Here is a 22,755-nt window from a genome sequence, read left to right on the forward strand (position 1 = left end):
CTTTTAGCGCCAGTAATAACTACAGAGGACTTGAGGATGCCATTCATGACATAATAGAGGATAGTGATGACGGTTTGGAGTATGACCTAGCCATTATTCCTCCAGATCCAAGTATTGTTACTGATGAAGAAGAGGGTTTCGACGAAGATTTGATGCCGTCGAGCTTACCAAATGACGTTCCTGGTAACATTGAAGTATTTGTTCACAATATTGGTAGTCTTTCAGACTCTGGTGACAGTAGTGATGATGAGCCTTTGGCTGCAAAAAAAGCACGTAAAGACACAGGTAGTACATCACATGCAGAGCAATCCAGAAACACTGTACCATCTCGTCGTCAAGCCTTGAATATTCCAATTTGGCGAAAGTGTGCTCCTAACTATTCTACTCAATACGAAGAAACTGAGGAACGGTTACTCTGTGAGAACCATGTGAAAGAGCAACTAAAAGATTTGACTCCTGTTCAAATTTTTGAAAAGCTTTTTGATGATGAAGTATTTGAGATGATTGTACACTTTAGCAATCTTTATGCGAGCCAAAATAATAGACACAACTTTTGTGTCACAACTGAAGAGCTAAGGATATTTTTTGGAATACTCATTCTTTCAGGTTACCATAAGTTACCTCGAGAACACATGTATTGGTCTTTGGATGAAGATGTTGGCGTAGAAGTCGTGTCAAAAGCGATGTCAAGAAATAGATTTAGAGAAATCAAACGAAACTTGCATTTGGTAGACAATAATGATGCTTCGACTACTTCTGATAAAATGTTCAAGGTCCGAAAATTGTCCGAAGTACTCATGAAAAAATATAACCAGTGGGGTATTTTTCACGAGTTTATTTCAATCGACGAATCAATGATTCGGTACTATGGCCATCATCCAGCCAAGCAATTTATTCGAGGCAAACCTGTTCGGTTTGGTTACAAGAATTGGGTTGCTGCAAGTTCTTCAGGATATTGTTATAGCTTTGATATTTACTGTGGAAAGTCTACCACGCCGACCACTGAGCCACTTGGTACAAGAGTAGTAAAATTGCTACTCAATAAATTGACGACGAATGCTGCAAATCATAAAGTATTTTTTGATAATTTTTTTACCAGCTGTGATCTACTCTATGACTTACGTCAGTCAGGATTTCGGGCCACTGGAACTGTGAGAGAAAATCGTACCAAAAAATGCCCATTATCGTCTGTAAAGGAAATGATGAAAAAATCACGAGCAGTATATGACTACAGGTTTGATAAAAATAATGAAATTCTTTTGGTCCGCTGGAAAGATAACAGTATTTGCACAATGGCTACCAATTACGACTCATATGAGCCTTTAGGACTTGTAAAGAGATGGTGTCCAGAAAAAAAGGAGAAGGCTGAGGTGACGATTCCACATCTCTTTCAAAATTACAATAAAGGCATGGGTGGAGTGGATGAATTAGACCAGTCGATATCACTCTATAGGATTGGGATTCATGGCAAGAAATGGTGGTGGGTTCTATTTACCTACATGATTGACATGACCATAGCAAACGCATGGCGTCTACATGTCCTTGCTAAAGAAGATCCCATGGACCAATTGTTGTTTAGGCGAAACATAGCCAGATACTACCTCAGGCATTCAATTCAGAAACAAAACACTCGTCCTTCGTCATCAAATATTGATGGGTTACAATTAGATGGTAAGAACCACGTCCCTGAAAAACTTGTGAAACGTGTACGGTGTGTTGTTTGTCATAATAGAAGCCGTTGGGGGTGCAAAAAATGCAAGAAAACACTCTGTATAGAAAAATCGTGTTTCGCTGATTTTCACTCTTAGGTGGCCACTGTGCCAATTTGGGTACACCCCTGTAATTTCCTGAAAAAATGTTTTTTTTTCATTTTCGAGCAGATTTATTTGTTTTTGTACTCCTCTTTCATGAATAAATAAAGAAAAATTAAAAATTAACATGTGCGTTTTTATTTGGCCTCTAATGGGTTAACACTTCACTGCAAAATATGTAAAAGGAATAAGGTTCGTTTCACATGGAGAAGATACGCGACTCGATATTTGAATAGAATCAGTGTTTAAATTATCTAATACGGCTTCGAATATATAAACCTTCATCTTGTATCACTCTATTTAAAAACTGCATCAAAATCTAAAATATAGTTTTAAAGATTTAAGCATACACACAAACAGACACGGGAAGCGACTGCTTTATACTATACTAGCGACCCGCCCCGGCTTCGCACGGGTGCAAAATTCGGAAACAATTATACATAAAAACCTTCCTCTTGAATCACTCTACCTGTTACAAAAAACCGCATCAAATTCCGTTGCGTAATTTTAAAGATTTAAGCATACAGACAAACAGACTGAAATAGCGACTTTGTTTTATACTATGTAGTGATAGTGATATTGATTGAAAAACAGCTTTTAACCGACTGAAAATGGGAGGAGGTTTTTAAAAATTCGATCGTATTTTTTTTTAATCATGCAATATTTAGCTATAGTTTCAAGTGATCAAAATGTTAAGTAGGTTTATGAAGAAATATATAACTTTTTACGCTTAAGCTTCGTTTTATTTTACGGTTTTTTACTGGTTTGAATTGAAAAATTCTTTTGTGCGTTGAATAGATCATTTATCGAGGAAGGCTTTAGGCTATATAACATCATGTTGCAACTATAAGGAGCAAAGAAATAATGGAAAATGTGAAAAAGACAAAGTCGTGAGCACAGCTAGTCATAAATACGACTTTGTCCGCGTGGAATAGTTATTTTGGACATCATTGTAGCCCTTAAGGGTGAATAATTTTCCCCGTTTTTTTCATATATTCCATTATTTCTTTGCTCCTTATAATTGCAGCGTGATGACAAACAAACTCTTCAGCTTTATAATATAAGTATAGATAATTTATATTTGGTTTTGTTATACAATTGCAATAAACTGTCACCATGTAGGTCTGATAGGGAAGAGAAACATACCTAGTGTGTGCCGGCACCAATAGGTATAGTACCGCTACCACAGTATAAAAATAGGACCACTCCGTCTCGTTCCCATGGATGTCGTAGAAGGCGGCTGAGGAATGTGCTTATAAACTTGCCATTTTTCTATTCAATCGATGGGTTAGCAACCTCTTAAGTTTACAAGCCTTTCTCTTAATAGATTTCTGCGTGGGAATAATGCAGCCGGCATATATGTACATACACATATATAATCACGTTTATATCCTTGGCGGGGTAGATTATAGCCAACAGTCTCGAAAAGACTGAATGGCCACGTTCAGCTATTTGGCTTAATGATACAATTGAGATTCAAATAATGACAGGTCGTCGACCGTCGCCTGAAAGAAGAATCCCAAGTTTATAAGGCTATCCCTTAGTCGCCTTTTACGACATCCATGGGAAGGAAATGGAGTGGGGTCTTATTCATTTTCCTATTGGTGCCGGGAACCACACGGCGATTATTACATCAATGTTTATTATCATGCCTTTAAAACCTACACTCTTTGAAGACTAAAGGCATAACGTCACAAAGTAGTGTCCGCAATGCGTGTAGCAATTATTTCACCATACATTCGTCACTATTTCACAATGGTTGATGACGTCATACCTATTGACCAATGACCAGTAATAATTTGTTTTATTTAAGAGTCATTGTTATGACGTCACTAAAATTTTAATCGACATTAGGTAGGTACATATCGCGCCACTGTGATAAGTTCGGTGTCTATGACGACCTTACAATTTCGATAATACCAACGTCTTTATCCCTTACGGCGGGGTTGACAGAGTCGGATGGGTCAATGATAGGATTGAGATTCAGAGATTCAGATTACGTAAATTCACGGGGTAGAAAAACCAATAATTTCGAAAAGATTCGAATGCCCTGTTCAGCTGGATGGCTTAATTATGGAATTGAGATTCAGATATCGACAATTACCAGCCAGTCGCCCCGTTATAAGAATCCCAAGTTTATAAGCTGTCTTGCCTGACTTTTTCAAATCTGCATGGAGAAAAAGCACCACATATGTAGAATCTGTGTGGCACATACTGCTTTCTTCGCTACCTACCAGCCTAGCATGGAATTAAAATTTCAAAATAAATTCTAATTTCATCCACCTGTCCTAGGCTCCAATTTACCAATACCTAGAAAACTCGTAGTATTCAGGTTAGATCGATGTTGGGCGAGTTCAATAAATTATCACTCTTCAATGAATGACGTGCATACAATGCTACAGCCCTGCGACCCAGATAGCCGACCTGTGAGTGTGTATTGTGACCTAGCAAGGGTCGGGGCAGTCGTCCTAGTGCCCTAGTTAGCAGCTCCATTGCGCATGCCCTAAAGGGGCTGAATGGGCACTACCCTGTTTGGGAGAGCTGGGATTCTGCAACAAATCGCGGTGATAATAATGCAGGAATGACGTAGTCAAGATAAATAGTGAGCTAACATTGCGAAATAAGGTTTGAAACAAAGAGTCGTTTTAATCGTTCTAGAATCGCGATTTAATTATGGATGTTATTGTTGTGATGATATGTTTTTGTTCATGACGTTTGCAGGACACTCATTGTCATTGTATTGTGTAATTTCGGCTAGATTGTTTTGTTGCTTTACTTTTTCATTGGTAACAAATAAATAAAATTTTACCAAATTCTACTCAATATAATTTTAAATTGTGATAGGGAATTTGAAAATATAATACTGGCAACATTTTCTCTTTTGTTGTCTTGAAAAGAAAAATGGCCGTCGTACGTAACGTCAAAACTTGTAAGGTGACTGCTTACGAAGAAAACGCTTAATATTTCATCGAAAACGAATTAAATAGTGATTCATTGGTGTCTGTGAATCATTACAGGGGTTATATTTGTGTTGTGGTCTGTGGATTTTGGATATCGCATAAATGGTGGAAACCGTAGGCCTAGGAGTTCCCTCAACAGTATTTAAATGCACAGTAAGTAATTTCGCCCAATATTCCTCTGTTATCAGCAACTCAGATCTATAAACGGCCCGCTCACGTCATCTTTTAACTACGAGGCAAACTTGAAACTGCAATTTCATGCAATTACGTAGGGAATATGATGTTGTTTTTCTAAAACTATTGCTCGATAATAAACCTTGAAATTCATATTGTTTGTCTTGAAAACGTAGTTGGATGGCCTTTTCGACTGTTCATTGACACGTTAGTGAGGAAATCCGAGTAATTAGAGAAGGAAAACACACGTTGGGCTTCGACCTCCCTCTGATGTTGACAAGATGTGTAAGTCCCAGAAATAGACCAGTCTGAGTACTTACGTCTGCGACAGTTCATCATTGAAATGTGTTTATCAATCGTCACTAAACTTAGCAGGAGGATGTGACGATACTAATTTTAATATGCGCGAAAATTTGAGTGTTTTTGCCATAGTTCAATAATATAGTCTTTAGAACTTCCCTCTCAAAATCAATGTTAGACATTGCAAATGACTGTTAAAAAACTTCACCTCTGATATATATTTAAAATTAATAATAACTTAAATATTAATGTACACAACACCCTTAACATAATTAATTTATGTAGGTAAAAACAAGATATTAATACCTTCCTAATATTTTTTTTTATAATATTTATTCCATTAACCAGTCAAATTTATTTTTCAACTAGCATTCTCCATTCCTGTAGACATTCTGGGATAAAAAGTATTCTATATCCATATGTATTTTTTTTATTGTTTTTATTTTTCAAAATTGGACACAAGGTATCACTAATTGACATCAAATCACTTAAATATAATTATAACTATAAACATATTCAACCTAAAAACTATTTTTCTACAAAATTCGTCAAATAGATTTTGTTACACGCATTATTCACTTACATGAGGTTCTCTGAAAATGGACTGCGTGAATTACCTACCTTCTTTTAAAGAGTATTTAAAGAATGTACCTACTACTTTCAGAGTAATTGTAAAGAAAGTAGTTTGGGAGAAACTTATCATTTATATATTTATATTATATAGTTTCTGACACTTATGACTACCTTAATAACAGAAACATCTGGCTTGAGCTTGGCGCAGGAACCTCATGAAGAATGTAGTAGGTCTGTAGAAATAAAATTCGGTAGGTAGGTACACTGTACACCAATTTTATTTAAATTTTAGACTTAGAATTTATTATTTTCATTACTTATTTATTATATTTCTTTGCATTATTGAAATTTATTGAACTAAACAAATTTATCATAACAATGTATTATCTCTCCTCCCCTTCTCTTTTGTCTATTTCTAATTCTTAGTTTAGATCATTGTTAGGTTGACATTATGGAAGCATATGTTGCAGTGCAGTTTGTTTCTGCCCATTCTGCACTGCCACTATGGAAGTGGCACTAAACTTAAGTTTGAAATAATTAATTTGACATCAAACAATGTTGTGAAACCAAAAAAATATGACTTAGTATCCATCGCTGAATCGCCGCCCGAATCTTATCCCGATGACCTTGGATATTTATCTGATATTTGTTTGTTTGTTTGAACGCACTAATCTCAGGAAGTACTGGTTCGAATTGAGTAATTCTTTTTGCTTTGAATAGACCATTTATAGAGGCAGGCTTTAGGCTAAATAACATCACGCTACAAACAAATAATAGAATATGTGAAAACAAAAACGGGGGGGAAATTATTCATCCGTCAACGATGCCCAAAATAACGGACGAACTCGGGGAGAACAGCTAGTTTTTTTCTCTATAAAGGCTCACAGTGCTCACGGTTGTACAGATGTGATCACGGGGGCATGTGCGCGGCAGTGGCGGGGCTGGTGTGCGGCGCGCTGGCGGCGCTGTTGCTGCTGCTGCTGGTGGCGCGCTGCCGCCGCGCCAAGCGGGCGCCCGTACCGCCTCCGCACCAGGTCACTAGTAGTTCAGATCTAAGGTGTTTTGTCGCCGTTCGAGATTTTTGTTTGTTTGTTTGTTTGTTTGTTTGTAAACTCTTTATTGCACATAAAAATAAATATAACAAAAATAAAACAGTCATTGGATATACAGTGGAATCCGGTTATAACGACGGTCAAGGGACCAGTGATATTACGTCGTAATAACCGGAAGTCGTACTAAACAATCATTTTTTTTTTAATAATCATATACAAAATTTATGTACATACGTATTAATACGTATTAAGGTGACTAACAGACAAAAAAAAAACATTGAATTAAAAATATTTATTTATTTCACATATAATAATATGCATACATATACGGTACAGAAGTGTACTAAGAAGGAAAAGAAATGAGATTAATCAATAAGTAATTTAAAACAACGCAACACCTACTGCAAAAAGTCGGTAATTTTTGATTGTTTTTGTTTTTTATTTTTATAGTAAGAAGTACGGACTGCATTATGCAATTGTAAAAACGTTGTAAAATAAAACTTTTTTCTTCAATAGAGAAACTTTTTCGCTTAGCCATTTTAGTACGCGCACTCACTTGTCACCCGCAAATTAGGAAATGTAACATAAACAAAACAGACAGTCCGCGATGCATGGGCTAGGCAGGTGCGCGGGGCGGGGATAGCTTCTATTATGTACCTATAACTTAGATTTGTTTGTAAACACGTCGACGCACGTCGTTATAACCGGACAATGTGCGTTGAATTCCGTCGTTAAAAGCGGTCGGTCGTTATAAGCGGAGTCGTAATAAACGAATGTACTTTCATAGTGGCTCGATACGAAACCAAACATATGTCTATAGTTGCGTCGCTAAAAACGGTTGGTTGTTATATGCGAAGTCGTACTAAACGGATTCTACTGTATGTACAATGGCGGACTCATTCCAATCAAGATTTTTTCCAGTCAACCAAAATAAAAAGGAAAATTCATAATCAAAGAGGCAGCGCAGATTAAAAGCATTTTTGTTTTGTTTTGCAAGTTTTTTTTTTTTTTTTATTTTTTTAAAAAAGTTTTTGTATCTATGTTTCATTTTCTAGAGTGATTTGAGTGGTAAAAAGAGGGTAGATAAATAATATACAAATTGACTTGGAATAGGTTTTTTTTGCGACGGGCTAGCTGTCTGTCACTGTGTGAAACTCAGTTGTGTCACAGCTTAACGTGGCCACGTCACGTCATATGATCACGTCTATAGCCCTTGCTGGGTAGACAGTGCCCACAGTCTTGAAAAGAATATAATTAAATGTATGTATTTACTTATAGATTTCTTGGTGCTATGATTGAACTAATATTAAAAAGTAGAATGATAATTTTCCTAACAAAGTAGGTAAAATGTATGATAATAAATAGATAAGAGATCAGTCATTGTTTGCAGCATAGAAACAGCGATGTAGTGTAACATTTTCTATCTCCGGTTACAGGTGCACGTAGTGCGGTTCGCCCCCGCGGCGCCGCCGCGGCGCGTGGCGGTGCCCCCGCCGCCCGCGCCCCCGCCCCCGCTCCGCGCGCTGCTCACGCGAGCCCCGCCCGACCCCGACACGCAGGAACCCCCGCAAATTGTGATCGTACAAAACACTATTCCACCCCCAGACACTGATCCTAGCCACGAGCCCGGTAACTCCTATTCTCAGGCTCCTGGGCCCTCAGAATTCCGAGGTATACCTAAACTACCGCTCCCCGAGTGGCTCCCGCGGCGACCTTTGGACTGCAAGTATTCTACCACAATCCCGCGACCGCTCGTTCAAATCGTCGACTCCGAATTGGGAGCAGATCTGAACAGGGAGACGCGAGCTAAGAAATTTAGCGCAACGAGGTCTCCGTCACTGGAGAAAGACGACAAGAGCCCGTTCTTGGGCAGCGCCAAGTCGGCAGACAAGGGTGAAGTTTTCGGGTTTGACGAGGAAGTAGTTAAAAAACTGGAGGGCGACACGGAGGAGATGACCTCGCCGAAGGAGATGGAGCGGAGACAGGAGTCGCCGAGCAATTTGAGACGCTTCAGATCTGTCAGCACGCGGCTGAATATGTGCAGCGTGTCGGAGAGCCCGAATTTGGAAGGACAACAAGAGAGGCTGGAAATGCAGAATTCGCCGAGGATAATAGAATGCAGTTCGGCAAAAGAAAAGTCCTCTGCACCAAAATTCGATTTTTCCCCTAAAATACTAGCCGATTGCATGAGCAGTCCCAGATTCTTCACTCCGCCCGAAGTGGTATCACCGGCGTTCTTTTCAGAGCCGTCGCCCAAATCGGTATATTACGACAGCGTTAGGTCGCCGAAATTCTTCCCAGAAACCCCACGGGAATGTGCGGAAATTCCCCAATCGCCGAGGACATTAGGGGATCATTTGAACAGGAATGGTTTATCAGAAAAGCCCAGTTCTCCTAGAATACTAAGCGCTAAAGCCAGTCCAAAAATTCATAGTTGTAATAAAGAAAATTATTTTACATTCGATCAAGTTCACCTCGAAGAAAATGCATGCAGAGTGTCGCCGAAGCCGAAGAAATATAGCGGAAGAAATTCCATTGAAAAAGAAAGATTCACGCCGCCCGCCGATAAGGAAGCGAAGAAATACAGGAGACACAATAGTTGCGATACGAATTATAAAAATATCGAATTGAATATAACGAAATGTGATGATAACAAGGAGTGCGATGATAAAGTGGAGGTGATAGATACTGACGTGGTAGACTGTTGCGCCAAACTCGACAGTTTGCAAGTAGACGTCGAAGAAAAAGAAGAAATCACTTCGACACATCCAAGTTCGGCACACGCTAGGAGGCAACGATTAAAATCGATATCTCTAGACTCGGATAACGCGAAAATTATTGAACATAATCTGGGTCTACCTATTGCGAAACAAATGAAAGATCAGATGAACGAAGCTTACAAAAACCAAGATGTCAGCACGTCATGCGACAGTCTGGAAAGGCACCCTAAAACCCCCGTAAGCGAACTCGCGTCGTTCGAGTTTGCTGATGAAATGAAAGACAAAGAAGAGGAATTAAAATCGCCTCTGGATGTGAAACATAAAAAATGTCTCAGACAGAGTTCTGACACGCAGTCGTTTATAGACATGCCGAGATTTTCGCCGAAAGAGTTCGAAATAACTGTGACGTCAGAGGAAGGCGCCACCACAGCGGCCGAAATGCAAACGAAACGAAAAGGGAAGAACCTGAGAAACTTAACGATAGATTTGACGAAACGAGACAGTGAACTGGAGAAGGAGTTGTTGGAATTCGAAAAGTTATACACGGACGCTGAGGAGAAGAAGGTGAAAACTCCGACTTTGAAAGTAAAAGCCACATCGTTAGATTCATCAGAGTCTGTCAATTTATCCTTGCCCCAAAAGAAGACTTTAGAAGTACCACAGAATTCTGTATCTGTACCTAACACGCCAAAGCGGCAATTGAAACGTATTTTAGCGCAGAAGAGTATGAAGCATGATTTTAGTGGCGGGAAAGTTGGGTACAATTTCATGTTGTCAAATGCAGAACAGCGCAGATTGTTTATGAAAGGCCAGGATAGTGGTATCTTCCTTAGGGAGAACCATGCTAGTCTAATGCTTTACCAGCCTGGCACGTCGCGAATGGGCTCCCGTACAATGGGTTCGTTCGATGAGAACATGGCGGATTTTACAGAAAGACCAGAAATTAACATATCTGGTGCCGACAATAGGTATTACGAACCTGGTCAAACTTTGGGGTCGAACTTGCTGAATTATAAACAGAGTTTGAGCGTGTCCAGTACTAATTTGAAGACATTGCCCGAAGGCGTGCCGTCGGATGACTTCGAACCTAGCGCTGAAGATGAAAAATTAAGTAAAAAGTTGCACAGAAGGAATTCAAATCAAAGCCTTATGTTGAGCACGCATAGCTTACAAAGTTCAAACTGTTCTTTGAACAGCTCAGGCGCGTCTTGTCACAACTTAGCTACGGTCCGCACAAGCATATCTAACTTCAGTCTGAACTCAGACAATAGACTGAAGAAATTATCATTGGAAAGACGAGACTCTAACACCTCATTGATCACAGATCACTTGACGCCATCCACTCGAGTCATTTGCACGTCTAACGCTAGTCTCGGTGAGGTTTCCAAGAACTGTTTACTCCAAAGACGAGGTTCCAACAATAGTTTGACATTAAACATACATTCGACCAACTTAAGTCGACATTCGAGCAATACTTCTTTGAACAAAGAGGCTAAACCTTTGAAAAAGGGTTTGTTAGAGCGGAGAAGTTCAAACACGTCGCTTACTTTAAACATCAACACTTCAAATCCGCAATTATCTGTCAATAGAGGTTTGAGTATATCAAACTACAATCTGAATGGATCGACATGTAATTTAAGTAGATATAATAGCAATCATAGTATTGATAATCCTCCAGGAGAACCTAAAAAAGGTATTTTGGAAAGACGCAGCTCAAACACATCATTGACTCTAAATATCCAACCTCAGGAGCCAAGGGATTTGGAGATCGACGAGAGTCTGATCAAAGCTAACTTGAACGATCTCCCTCACAGGGACAAACACAGAAAATCTTTGAGTACTGAGAATTTAATTCCGAAATCTTACAAAAATAGGTTAAAAATGTCATCAGAGAAAGTTGGTTTCGGGTCCCACGACAATCTCTGGTCGGCTTCGTACCCAGATCAAGAATATCCTCAAAATTTAACTTACGTGGGCGGTGATCAGGAGAACGAGATGATTTACGCGTTCGGTCGCCAAGACGAGGGTGGTTTTCAGCAGGGTTTCATCAGGAACATAACGACGAAACCTCTCAGCCCTCAGAGCACATCGGAAGACTTCCGAATGTACTTGGCGAATATGCAGCATCTGCAGAACGCCTCTAGTGTGCTTTCAAGGCAGCAATTGCGCGATTTGAACAACGTTTTCCAGAACGGTTATTCGACAGTCAAATGCCATAGTTCATCGGAAGGCAAGCATTGTTGTTCGGGGCGTGTGGAAGACTTGGCGTCTGAGAACCCGCAGATGGTCATACCAGACCCGGTCGTGAGCCAACCGTGTTCAGAGTACCAAAAGATGTTGCTGAGAAACCTCCATCAGGAGTTTTGGGATATGCCCACGAATTTTCAGGAGAAACCTATAGTGTCTGGCTCCCACCCAAAGAATAGATATAAGACGATACTGCCGAACGAACATTCGAGATTTATATTGAAAGATGGCGGTGGTGAGGGGTACATCAATGCCAATTTTATAAAGGTGAGTTATACACACTTACTAATGTTATAAATGTGAAAGTATGTTTGTTTGTTCGTCTTTCACGTCAACACGACGAAACTTTGCAAGTCTGTGTTTTAATTAATTTGTCATTACTTGAATATTGAAGTGAACTTTTCTCATTTTCCAGGGTCACGAGTACTCCAAAAACAGCTACATAGCGACCCAGGGGCCGCTACAGAACACCATCTACGACTTCTGGCTGATGGTCTACCAGAACTCCATCTCTTGCCAGATCGAGGAGGCCTCGCCCCCATCAGTCCAAAAAGTGGTAATGCTTACCAATTTCATTGAGAAGAACCGGCAGAAATGCGAAAAGTACTTCCCGTTGGACCTGAACGAGGAAGTGACTTTCCCTAATCCGGACGAAATAGATGTCACCGCAGAGGAAAGAAGCACTTTCAGTATAACGAACTGCGGTATGGTCAAGAAACCTGGTTATACGATAAGGAAATTGGATGTGAAGTATCAGAAACTAAAATCGATCACGGTACACCATTACTGGTTCCACAATTGGGCCGATCACAAGTGTCCAAAAGATGTGAACGCGTTGTTGAATCTGAGTTTAGACGTGTTGGCTGACAAGAAGTTGAACTTCAGTGATTCGTGTGAAGTGGACGAGGAACAGTGTAAATGTGACAGTCCGAGAGCGGACTCCAAATTCGTGTTTCCACCGTTAGAGACTAGAGTTTTGCCGTGTGAAGTGAGCGTTAATGTGTCCACGCCTTTAGACTTCTCCGTAGAGCAACATAGTCCAGCAACAATAATACACTGTTCAGCTGGGATCGGTCGAACGGGCTGTCTCATAGCTATATTGAATGGTATAAAACAGTTGACGAACGAACACAAAGTTGACGTTCTCGGGATAGTGTGTAACATGCGTCTGAACCGCGGCGGCATGGTTCAGAATTCGGAACAGTACGAGTTGATACATAAAGTGTTGTGTTTGTTCGAGCAGATATGTCTCCCAAAGTTATAGCTGTAAGTTGGAAGAGTGTAAGATTGGTCTTAGTTTAATTTTATGACATCGTCATCTTCTTGACGTTTGTATCCGTTGCATTCTATCTGGGAAAGGTCTGCTTCCGACCGTGATTCAGGAATTCATATATAATTTGTCTTGATAATTGTTGAAGCGATGAACAGATAAATAGTGACAACACACTCGGAAGCTTGTTCCATAACGTTAATATGTTTTTTGTGACCTCCTAAACCTGTGTGAGCTTAAGTGTGTGTGACCTTGTGACCTAGTCTGGAAATTAGTATCAGATATTTACATGAAACCTGCCTCTAGGAGAACCTACCCCATCTAGGGTCATAGTTGTGGAAAGTGCTTTTAAGTCGCCTTGAATGTCTCCACTTTTTTTATAGAATTTTCTTTATAGATTATAGGGACTGTCTACCACAACTATGATCTATGGGTTAGGATAGAATAACAGAATAGAATTCGCAATATTTTAAGATCGCAGAAGTGGTAAGTACTGGTGAATGTGACATTGGAAAATGACAATACAATGTCATAATAAGTACGATATGGCATTTCTGTTGTTCAAATTATTCGATTTCTGTGGGTAATTAGGCCAGTTGGCAGTCACTCCATGTAATAACCTGATAAGCAGTCCTGGATCATGGTTGTAAGTGGACCGATGGGACAAACATCAGGACGATGATGACATATATATATATGTATATTATTTATTAAGACAAAGAGCGAAGTTAACTATAAAATAAATGTATGCAAATTTTTTTTTATATATATATAAAATTCGAAGATTTTAGTGTATATTTTAAATAGAATAGTTAATTTATTGTGTATAAAATCTTGTGTAGAAAGTTTTGTATAGGTAAATGTACATTTATATTGAATTATTGACAATTTTTTTAAATTAACATCACTATAAGGTGTAGAATGTACCGTCAGCTGGTGAAGTGATCGGCCATATTGGCCGGGGCACATCAAAAGCAGCGCAGTCTGAAAGCGGTCCCGCGCCAATCATAATACAACAGTCTTCAAAGTTTATAAATAATACAGGTATTAAATGCGCGCGTAACTTAACTAAGCCGGGATGTAAAACAAAATATTGTTTTGGTAAATATAAAGAAAACTACCGTATATTATAAAACATAAAAAAAATCTTATATTATTGCTTCTTAGGAAATCATTGTTGTGAAAATTAACAAAAAACGATCGTCATTTCTTTTTTTTATTAAAAATGTCCTTTTTTCTAAGCGGCCAGTGAGCTATAGAATTTCAAACACGGACGTTTCGAATCATGTGATAAGATAACATAAAGGTGCGTTATACATAATAATAATACCTGTATTATTTATATATTTATAAATAGTATAATGCAACGTGGTTTATAATCAGTAATCTTCAAAGTCTTTACATTACCAAAGCGTGGCGTCAGAGCAGTTCGAGCGCTCGTTTTAAATGTACATGTGACGAGTTCAAAGGTTTTTTTTTCGTAAGACAACTTGGTGCGGGCCCGCGTCCGAACTGCATTATTCCCGACCCGCTTTTAGTGCACTCGCGGCCCTTATTGCTTTTGATATATTGGTGCAAAAGTGTTTCTTCGCTCGCTCGCTGGCGATACGGCTTACGCTGAAATATATATATAGTTCTGTTTTGTCTTCAAACATAAATTTCAATATTTAATTATACATATTTTATTTTTATCGTTTTGTTATTGATCTGTATAAAATATTTTAAAAGTTTTGTGTTTTAAATGTAGGTAGATAAATTTTGGTATTTTAAAATCGACATTGATTAAATTTAATACTGTATCCTTTGACGTTTGGGTAAATATTTATTAACAAATATTTATAGACGATTTTGGATTCACCATGTTTTTTTTAAATTATTTAACCGTACTGGTGGTTTAATGTTTACTTTTGTTATTTTAATTTTAAATATTACCTTTTATAAAGCTAACCCTTAAGTGAGTTACAAAATATAAAATCATTACGTTGGTATCCTAAAAATGGGGTAGTAACCACAGTACATGATCCATTATTTTATAAAAAATATTTTTGAACGATTATCATCCACCAGGCCATTCCAAAAAAAGATCTTTTTCATCATGACCGACCGGGAATCGAACCCGGGACCTGTCGTTCTGATACAGGAACACTGCCAATGCGCAAAGATTCGTCATTTGTATGTAGAACAATACCTACTTATTAACATGCCTGTGTCGGCCAAATCCCACTTCTTATGTTTTCCACTTGGTATATGGACTTCTTCGTCGTTACTTTTTCCCACTTTCTACGCGGGGTCGGCACAGTATGTTAGTTATTTCCAATTACTTCTGTCACTCGCCATCTCACTGGTCACTCCCTTTCTCCTCGTACTATCCTTTACGCCGTCCATATCTTCTTTCATCTCTTTTTCGGTCTTCCCCTATTTCTTAAACCTTTCACTTCATTATTTATGTATATGGACATCGTCAGTAAAAGATTTCGTATTTTTTTTAGATTTATCAATGTTTATTTTTGGGCTAGCGGAATCTATTATTATTTTAGCGCCTTTAGCCACAAAGAGGGCAAAAACAATGTTTACCACAATTGCTAGTCATAAATAATCAGGTAGGTACGGTAACTTTTGCGTTTTTTTGTTAATCAAATCTTTATTTCCATAAAGTGAAATCCACAGAGTATTAAGTATGCTCTCTTATATTTATATTCATTCGCTTAACTTTGCACCGTTTTATAATTTTCTTAACATCCATAGGCTGCTCATACCGATTTTTATTAATTTGTTCTAATTCATAGAAATATTCTCATTTTCTTTCGGCTGAAAGTAAAAAAAACTGCAATTTGAATAATATTTGCACAAACAGATTGACAAAAAATCAGAAAACTCTGTGCTATCAGAAAAATTAAAACATTACGCTATTTTGGAGGGGATATATGATTTTTTTAATGAGTACACGCGGCGCTCTTGATGACCTAATGCGAACTGAATATAAATCTAATGTGAAGTATTGAGTACTTAGTGAAATGTTGACACTGTACAGCCTGTACAATATTTGCAGTTAGGACAAGATTAGTTAATATATGAAGAGATTAAAATATAAATACAACGGACACTAAAATAGAAATCGCACTCCTATTCTTAGTGATTATTTGATTTTTAATTCGCTAACGATCACCACGTGAGCAAACTCACGCGCAGATATATGAGTTGTGTAAACATGTGATGATCAACAGTAATGTTGGTTGTGTACATGTTGTAGCTATGTTCAAATGGCCATAATCACGCGTTTATTTTTTCGGTTATAATGTCCATGGAGAATGTACATACATATTTAAGTACCTATGTCTTTACCTTACGGGTTAGATAACCAACACTACAAGACTAGACCAATTGTACTACATGGTATAATGAATGCAAATTTCAAAGAAACATCACTAGTAAAAAAAGTTATTCAAGTGAATCTCAGTAAAACAAAAATCTACCTGCGTTTTCTGGTATCTTCCTCTGAACTTGCAGTTGCAGCTATAGCGTTATTCCTTGGTCTCAGTAAAAACGCTAAAAAATGGCGTAGGTCGATCAGCTGATAAGTAAAATTAAAAAAAAAAAACGTCATTACAAAAATGAAATAGAACATGAATATGTACTAGTTTAAAAATATTTAGGTATAGCTCAGCGTAATGCTGGCTGTAAACAATTTGCTATACAGCCAGCGCTGACGGGTTGATCGTTTCATCAGACGATTCCCGCCAAAAAGTATGTCATCATTAAAATAGTTCATACTACAATCAGTAAAAATATGTCATAGTCCCGAACGCTTATAATCAAAGTCATCAAATCTGAGTTTCCGGAGTATGGTCAATTATGACCACAAACCAATGAGCTAGCATGAAACAATCTGATATGCGCATGAGACTGTATAAAAAGTATATATCACGAAGAAAGAACAGGAATCTACTAAGGATCTTAGCAATTGGAATCCCTTGATATCTGCCTACCCTTGTGGGGAACAGGTGTAATGTTATGTACATCGAACCACCACACCCGTTGCCTTTTTAGCGATAACTCAGTGTCTTCTTAAGCTAGACGATTTTTGAACAAGGTTATAGATTTTTACCGCCAAAACTAACTGATAAAAACATACTCATACAAGATGGAAACTCCCGAGGTCACAGATTAATTATTTTTTGTCAGAATCCTCCAAGGGCAATGTGCAAAAGGAATCGCGAGAATTGTGAAAGGAAACCTAAAAACTCCACAGGTAAAACAAATGGAAAAGTTTGAGCGGTCCTAGGTTACCTAAATTAAAAGCTGTTTTTTACCACGTAAAATACAGTTGTTGACGTAGGTAAATCCCGAAATTACATATTCTCCATATTCTTTATTTTAAGCTATTCAGTTTTTTAGACTGGACTCTATATACCCCGTAAGGAATATTTTGAGCCCCCACTTTTTAGGCATCATCATAGAATTATCAATACGAATTTACCACTGACCATTGGAGAGAACAGTAATGCATTTTTAAGTTAGGTTCATCTGTTTTGGAGCTATGATCTCAAATATATACTAACTCAAAGATGACACAATATCTTTATTGCTATTGATGAAAGGTAAGGTCAAGATTATATTATTCCTAAATCTTGATTCTAAAACTTGTTTGAACGTGGATGAAGTGACAACAAAAGTTTGCAGGGGTCCTCGCATGTGGAAAGTAGTTTCTGCCTACCTTTCCGGGAAAGAGATGTGATAATGTGCATTATTATCAAATTTATTAATTACATACCATGGGTATTTGAATCAAAGAGAAAAAAATTATGGTTATGATTTAACAATGCGCTATAGCAACTTGGGAATAATGTAGAGAAAAATACGATTTATAAAAATAACATATATTGGTTGCTATTTTAACAAAAAACTAACTTAAAATATATTGAATGAAAAAATGTGACAAGAAACAAAAACGCAACGAACTTCATAGAATCCGCAATTTCAAAAATGCCGGGCGCTAGATATTCCATTAAGGACAGGACCGTATCTAGGGGCCGGACTCAGCAGAAACTAAAATACTAAATAATTTACAAATATTAAAAATCTTTAAATATTAACAATAGTACAAATTTTATAATACCCGCTACACTACCCCCCTGCTGAGACCGATGCTACGCTAAGGTCGATAGTGCTTGGGAAAGTGTACTCGGCGTCCAGATCTAGTTTGTCTGACTTGTTGAGGTGGTGGTGTAGGCTTCTCTGCTGTCACAGGTGATGGCATCTTAGCTACCAGGGGTGGAGTGATAGCGGTCTTCAAAGCGACATCTGCTTCTCCCTTTTGAGCAACGTAAGCTGGTTTCAAACGATTTATAGTTACAGTTGTATTGTGGCCGTGGACTGCAATCCGAAATGTCTTCGTACCGCGTTCCAGCACCTTGTGTGGTCCAGTGTATGGTGACTCTAGTGGATGTCGGTAACCATCTTGTCTCAGAAAGACGTAATCAGCAGTCTCTAAAGCTTTCGGAATGTAGAATGGTTTGTCGCCATGTCGACTAGTAGGCTGTGGTGACAGTTTTGCCATATGAAGACGAAGTCGTGCCACGAAGTCGGTGTAGTCGATGATGTCGGATGACGTTGGGGCAAGGAACTCGCCAGGTAAGCGTAGGGGCTCGCCGTAAACAAGATCAGCTGCTGAAGCGTGGATATCTTCTTTCCAGGCGCTGCGGATACCCAACAGCACCAAGGGAAGAACCTCGGTCCAGTTTGAAGTTGCATGACATTTGATGGACGCTTTCAGCTGGCGGTGAAGACGCTCCACGAGTCCATTGCAGGCAGGATGGTATGCTGTGGTGGGCCGGTGCTCAGCTCCAAGGATAGCACTCAGGGTTTTGAAGAGCTTGCTCTCAAACTGCCGGCCTCTGTCTGTAGTGATGCGATGTGGGCGACAATTTCGATACCTGGACTACATTTCCCAGTTTACCATTGCCTCCTGCGCGAGTTTCCTGATATCACGTCGGGGTATATAGCAACTTGGGAATAATGTAGAGAAAAATACGATTTATAAAAATAACATATATTGGTTGCTATTTTAACAAAAAACTAACTTAAAATATATTGAATGAAAAAATGTGACAAGAAACAAAAACGCAACGAACTTCATAGAATCCGCGATTTCAAAAATGCCGGGCGCTAGATATTCCATTAAGGACAGGACCGTATCTAGGGGCCGGACTCAGCAGAAACTAAAATACTAAATAATTTACAAATATTAAAAATCTTTAAATATTAACAATAGTACAAATTTTATAATACCCGCTACAGCGCCTTACACATTTAATAAGCAAAGATTAAGGCCATAAATAATGCTATAAAATACTCCTAGTTCGTAAGAGTTCACGTCTTTACTCCCTTATGGTGTGGACAGCGCCAAGTGTCACAACAATAGTACTTTTACAATCTGTGCGGGAGAAGCAGCTGGCTATCTACCATTTTTAGGGTTCCGAACTTAAAAGGTTAAAAAGAGACCCTATTCCTAAGCCTCCGCTGCCTGTCTGTCTGTCACCAGACTGTGTCTCATAAACCGTGATAGCTAGAAAGCTGAAATATTAAAAAAATATGTATTTCCGTTGCCGCTTTTTCGACAAACACTTAAAATTTCTAATATTAAGTCTACATACAATACAGGTATATTTTTCCTCAATAAAAAAAAATTTACACAGTTATACCTTTAAAAAATAAATAATTAAATAACAATAAAGTTATTATTATAGGGGGGCTCCCATACAAAAAACGTAATTTTTTTTTGTCGTTTTTATTTACAGTTATAAACGTGAATATTAAAAAAATAGTAACAAACGTGATGACATAACTCTTCGTGCGCGAGTCCGACTCGCTCTTGGCCGATTTTTTTTTGCTACCAAACCAGCACCGAATCTAGCATTAGATGAATGTGCTTATTCCCTTAATCGCTTTATATTCTTGAGAAATAATAGATCGGTCTTATTCTTAAGTACTGGGAATCACTATTACGTATTAGCTGTCATTAGTGACTAGTTATTATACCGTCACGTAGGATATTATCAGCGTCTATGAAATCAATTAGCACTTACGTAGACAGGTTATATTTAAAAAAAAAACGCGGGAACTTGGTTCCTGGTAGCTATACACTTTTCACAAGTTAAATCTCAACTTTATCATTAAGCCATACAGCTGAACGTGGCCTTTCGGTCTTTTCGGTACTATCGGCTCTATCTACCCCGTAACGGATAAAGATGTGATATTTCTGTGTATGTCACTGTACATTATTAGCTCTGTAACAAGTAGCGTATATGTATGTTACTGCTGAACGTCTATTTCTGTATCTGTGTTGTAGTTTTTGAGTTTATTGGTTACAAACGAACAAAAATACAAATATTTTTATAATTTAGTGTGGTAATACAAATTCGTACATAGAAAATACTAAAAAGTACCTACAAAGTTGTCATATTCCAATGTAGGTATTCTCCTGGGAAAAATGCACGTTTCCCGTGGGAGTGGCCATAAACGACAATGCCCGCGAGCAAAACGGCGAGCAGAAACTATAAGTTTTATATTTTTCCTTGATGGCTATTTACAAAACTAACGTTTGACGCATTTAATTAACATTTTCGCTAAACCAAAAGATGCTAAATAGTTAACACAATATTTTTCAATGGCTTTCAATGTATTCCGGCAACGATTAGTGTGACAGAGATATAAATGTACATATACATTATATCATGGATGTCGTTAAAGGCGACTAAGGGATAGGCTTATTAACTTGTGATTCTTATTTAAGGCGATGGGCTAGCAACCTGTCACTATTTGAATCTCAATTCTATCATTAAGCCAAGCAGCTAAAACTGTCATTTCAAGACTGTTGGCTCTGTCTACCGCGCAAGGGTTACACGTGATTATTTGTATGTATGTTCATTATATAATGGCTCTTTCCCGATCCGCATACATCTTCCGTTTCATCCACATTCATAACTCTTCATTCACGTCACAATATTCATTCCCGTGCTCCTCCGAAACGGCTTGACCGATTCACATGAAATTTTGTGAGCATATTGAGTAGGTCTGAGAATCGGCCAACGTCTATTTTTCATGACAACATTTTTTAACTAGAAAGTATTTAAATGGCAAAACAACGTTTACCGGGACAGCTAGTACTTTTATATTAAGTAAGTAATTATATAGATAAACATCCAAGACCCAGGACAACCTAGGCCAGTTTATGTTATGGGATGGGATACTATCCCAACGATACTAATTCAAACGTCCAAATCCCAGGTCTATCAGTAAGATAATTTTTCATCATGACCTGATTGGGTATAACGATTATCGACCCCACAATCTCGTGACTTAGAGGCAGAAACAGTTCCACTACTCCGTACAGGCTTTCGCTAAAGGTTTATTTATTTATTTATATCCTTTTTCTATTTTTATTTTTATTTATTTAGATCCAAATTATGTGCCATCTCCATCATAATCTATTAGTTTTCAAACGAGCATTATACAAAAAGTTGCATGTGTTAAACTTTAAAAAAAAATGTCCCCTTTTTTTAAAAATTAAAAATAGGTTTTTAAACCATTTTGTAGTTGTTAAAGTATTTTTTTTATCATTATTGTGTGTGTTTATCTGTGGATAGATAATGTTTTTTAAATCTGTGTATCCATCGGCATTTTTTTCTCCAAAATGTTTTATAATAACAATTGTTTTATTAATTGTGTATAATATCAATAGGTAGTCAATAAACTGATTGTAAATATTTATAGGTATAACTAGTTAATTATAATTATTAACTAATAATTAATTAGGCGATTTGGTGACAGGATTTATCATCTTTTAACGTTCTGTCAACAGAATGTGATTAGGATGGGAGGAGGAAAACAGTTTAAGATGCTTTCGACTTCTACAAAGTTAATATAAAATGGCGTCTCCCTCTTAAGTCGGCCGAATGATGATAATTTCGTTCGTCAAATAGGTAAAAAAATATTTAAAAAAATTGCACAGTAAATTGGTATCTTTGTTAATTTTTAATGAAGAATAAGATCCGACATAAGTATATTTAATGTAATTTAAAATAAATTCACGTTAATAGTATATTTAGTAAGGTGTAAATTTTTATGTATTAGTGTAAAAAAGTTTATTAATTTTTATTGTTTCACATTACGTACATAAGAGTTACTCAATAAGGATATCTCATTTTTTTACGCCGGATATCAGCACTGAATTGTAAGTATATACATACATATATATATTACCAAATCATATGTTAATATATTTCCTCTCAGAGTTTAACCACAGAGTATAGATTTTTCCGTTCCGTAAAAATATTACACAAGCAAAAGTAACTCTGATAGGCATTCACGCCTAAACCACCGAACCGATTTTGATAAAATTTGGTACAGAGATAGATTTGACCCTTATGCAGGACGAAGCCTTGTCAATGTCAGTGAAATCATTAATGTCTTATTTCTCAATCTTTCTTGCACTTTTATTAATTTCAAAGTGAGAGTGGGAAGGATGATAAGATATATGCCTTGTCAAATTTCGTGAAACGACCCTGCTCTAATTTTAGTGCAATAATGCTGATTGTCGAATGCATCACTATATCTCAATTAAGAGTTACCATTTTTGACGTATATGAG

At 37.7% G+C, this 22,755-nt stretch overlaps 2 protein-coding genes across 2 annotated transcripts; one reads left to right on the plus strand and one right to left on the minus strand.

Annotated features, from left to right (window-relative positions):
• The first annotated feature begins 4,707 nt into the window (after window positions 1–4,707).
• Window positions 4,708–15,123, plus strand: LOC106142976 (uncharacterized). The gene is made up of 4 exons (XM_060952887.1): window positions 4,708–4,924; window positions 6,723–6,852; window positions 8,307–12,104; window positions 12,253–15,123. The coding sequence occupies exons 2-4, from the start codon at window positions 6,739–6,741 to the stop codon at window positions 13,099–13,101; spliced, it is 4,761 nt and encodes a 1,586-aa protein (XP_060808870.1). The 5' UTR covers window positions 4,708–4,924; window positions 6,723–6,738; the 3' UTR covers window positions 13,102–15,123.
• Window positions 15,124–18,259: 3,136 nt separating this feature from the next.
• On the minus strand, window positions 18,260–20,727 carry LOC132903782 (uncharacterized). The gene is made up of 2 exons (XM_060952846.1): window positions 20,706–20,727; window positions 18,260–19,005 (listed from the first exon to the last, which is right to left on the minus strand). Exons 1-2 carry the CDS (start codon window positions 20,725–20,727, stop codon window positions 18,260–18,262), a joined length of 768 nt encoding a protein of 255 aa, XP_060808829.1.
• Window positions 20,728–22,755: the final 2,028 nt, after the last annotated feature.

This window comes from Amyelois transitella, chromosome 30 (assembly GCF_032362555.1).
Source record: "Amyelois transitella isolate CPQ chromosome 30, ilAmyTran1.1, whole genome shotgun sequence".
Lineage (NCBI taxonomy): Eukaryota > Metazoa > Arthropoda > Insecta > Lepidoptera > Pyralidae > Amyelois > Amyelois transitella.

What these genes read in the sequence shown, in the direction of transcription:
- LOC106142976 (XM_060952887.1), top strand. Translation starts at nt 6,739, where the DNA reads ATGTGCGCGGCAGTGGCGGGGCTGGTGTGCGGCGCGCTGGCGGCGCTG. An exon ending in CCGTACCGCCTCCGCACCAG is followed by an intron (nt 6,853 to 8,306) that starts GTCACTAGTAGT and finishes CTCCGGTTACAG; the next exon opens with GTGCACGTAGTGCGGTTCGC. An exon ending in TCAATGCCAATTTTATAAAG is followed by an intron (nt 12,105 to 12,252) that starts GTGAGTTATACA and finishes CTCATTTTCCAG; the next exon opens with GGTCACGAGTACTCCAAAAA.
- LOC132903782 (XM_060952846.1), bottom strand. Translation starts at nt 20,727, where the DNA reads ATGTTAATTAAATGCGTCAAAC. An exon ending in GTTAATTAAATGCGTCAAAC is followed by an intron (nt 19,006 to 20,705) that starts GTTAGTTTTGTA and finishes GCATCACTACAG; the next exon opens with ACAGAGGCCGGCAGTTTGAG.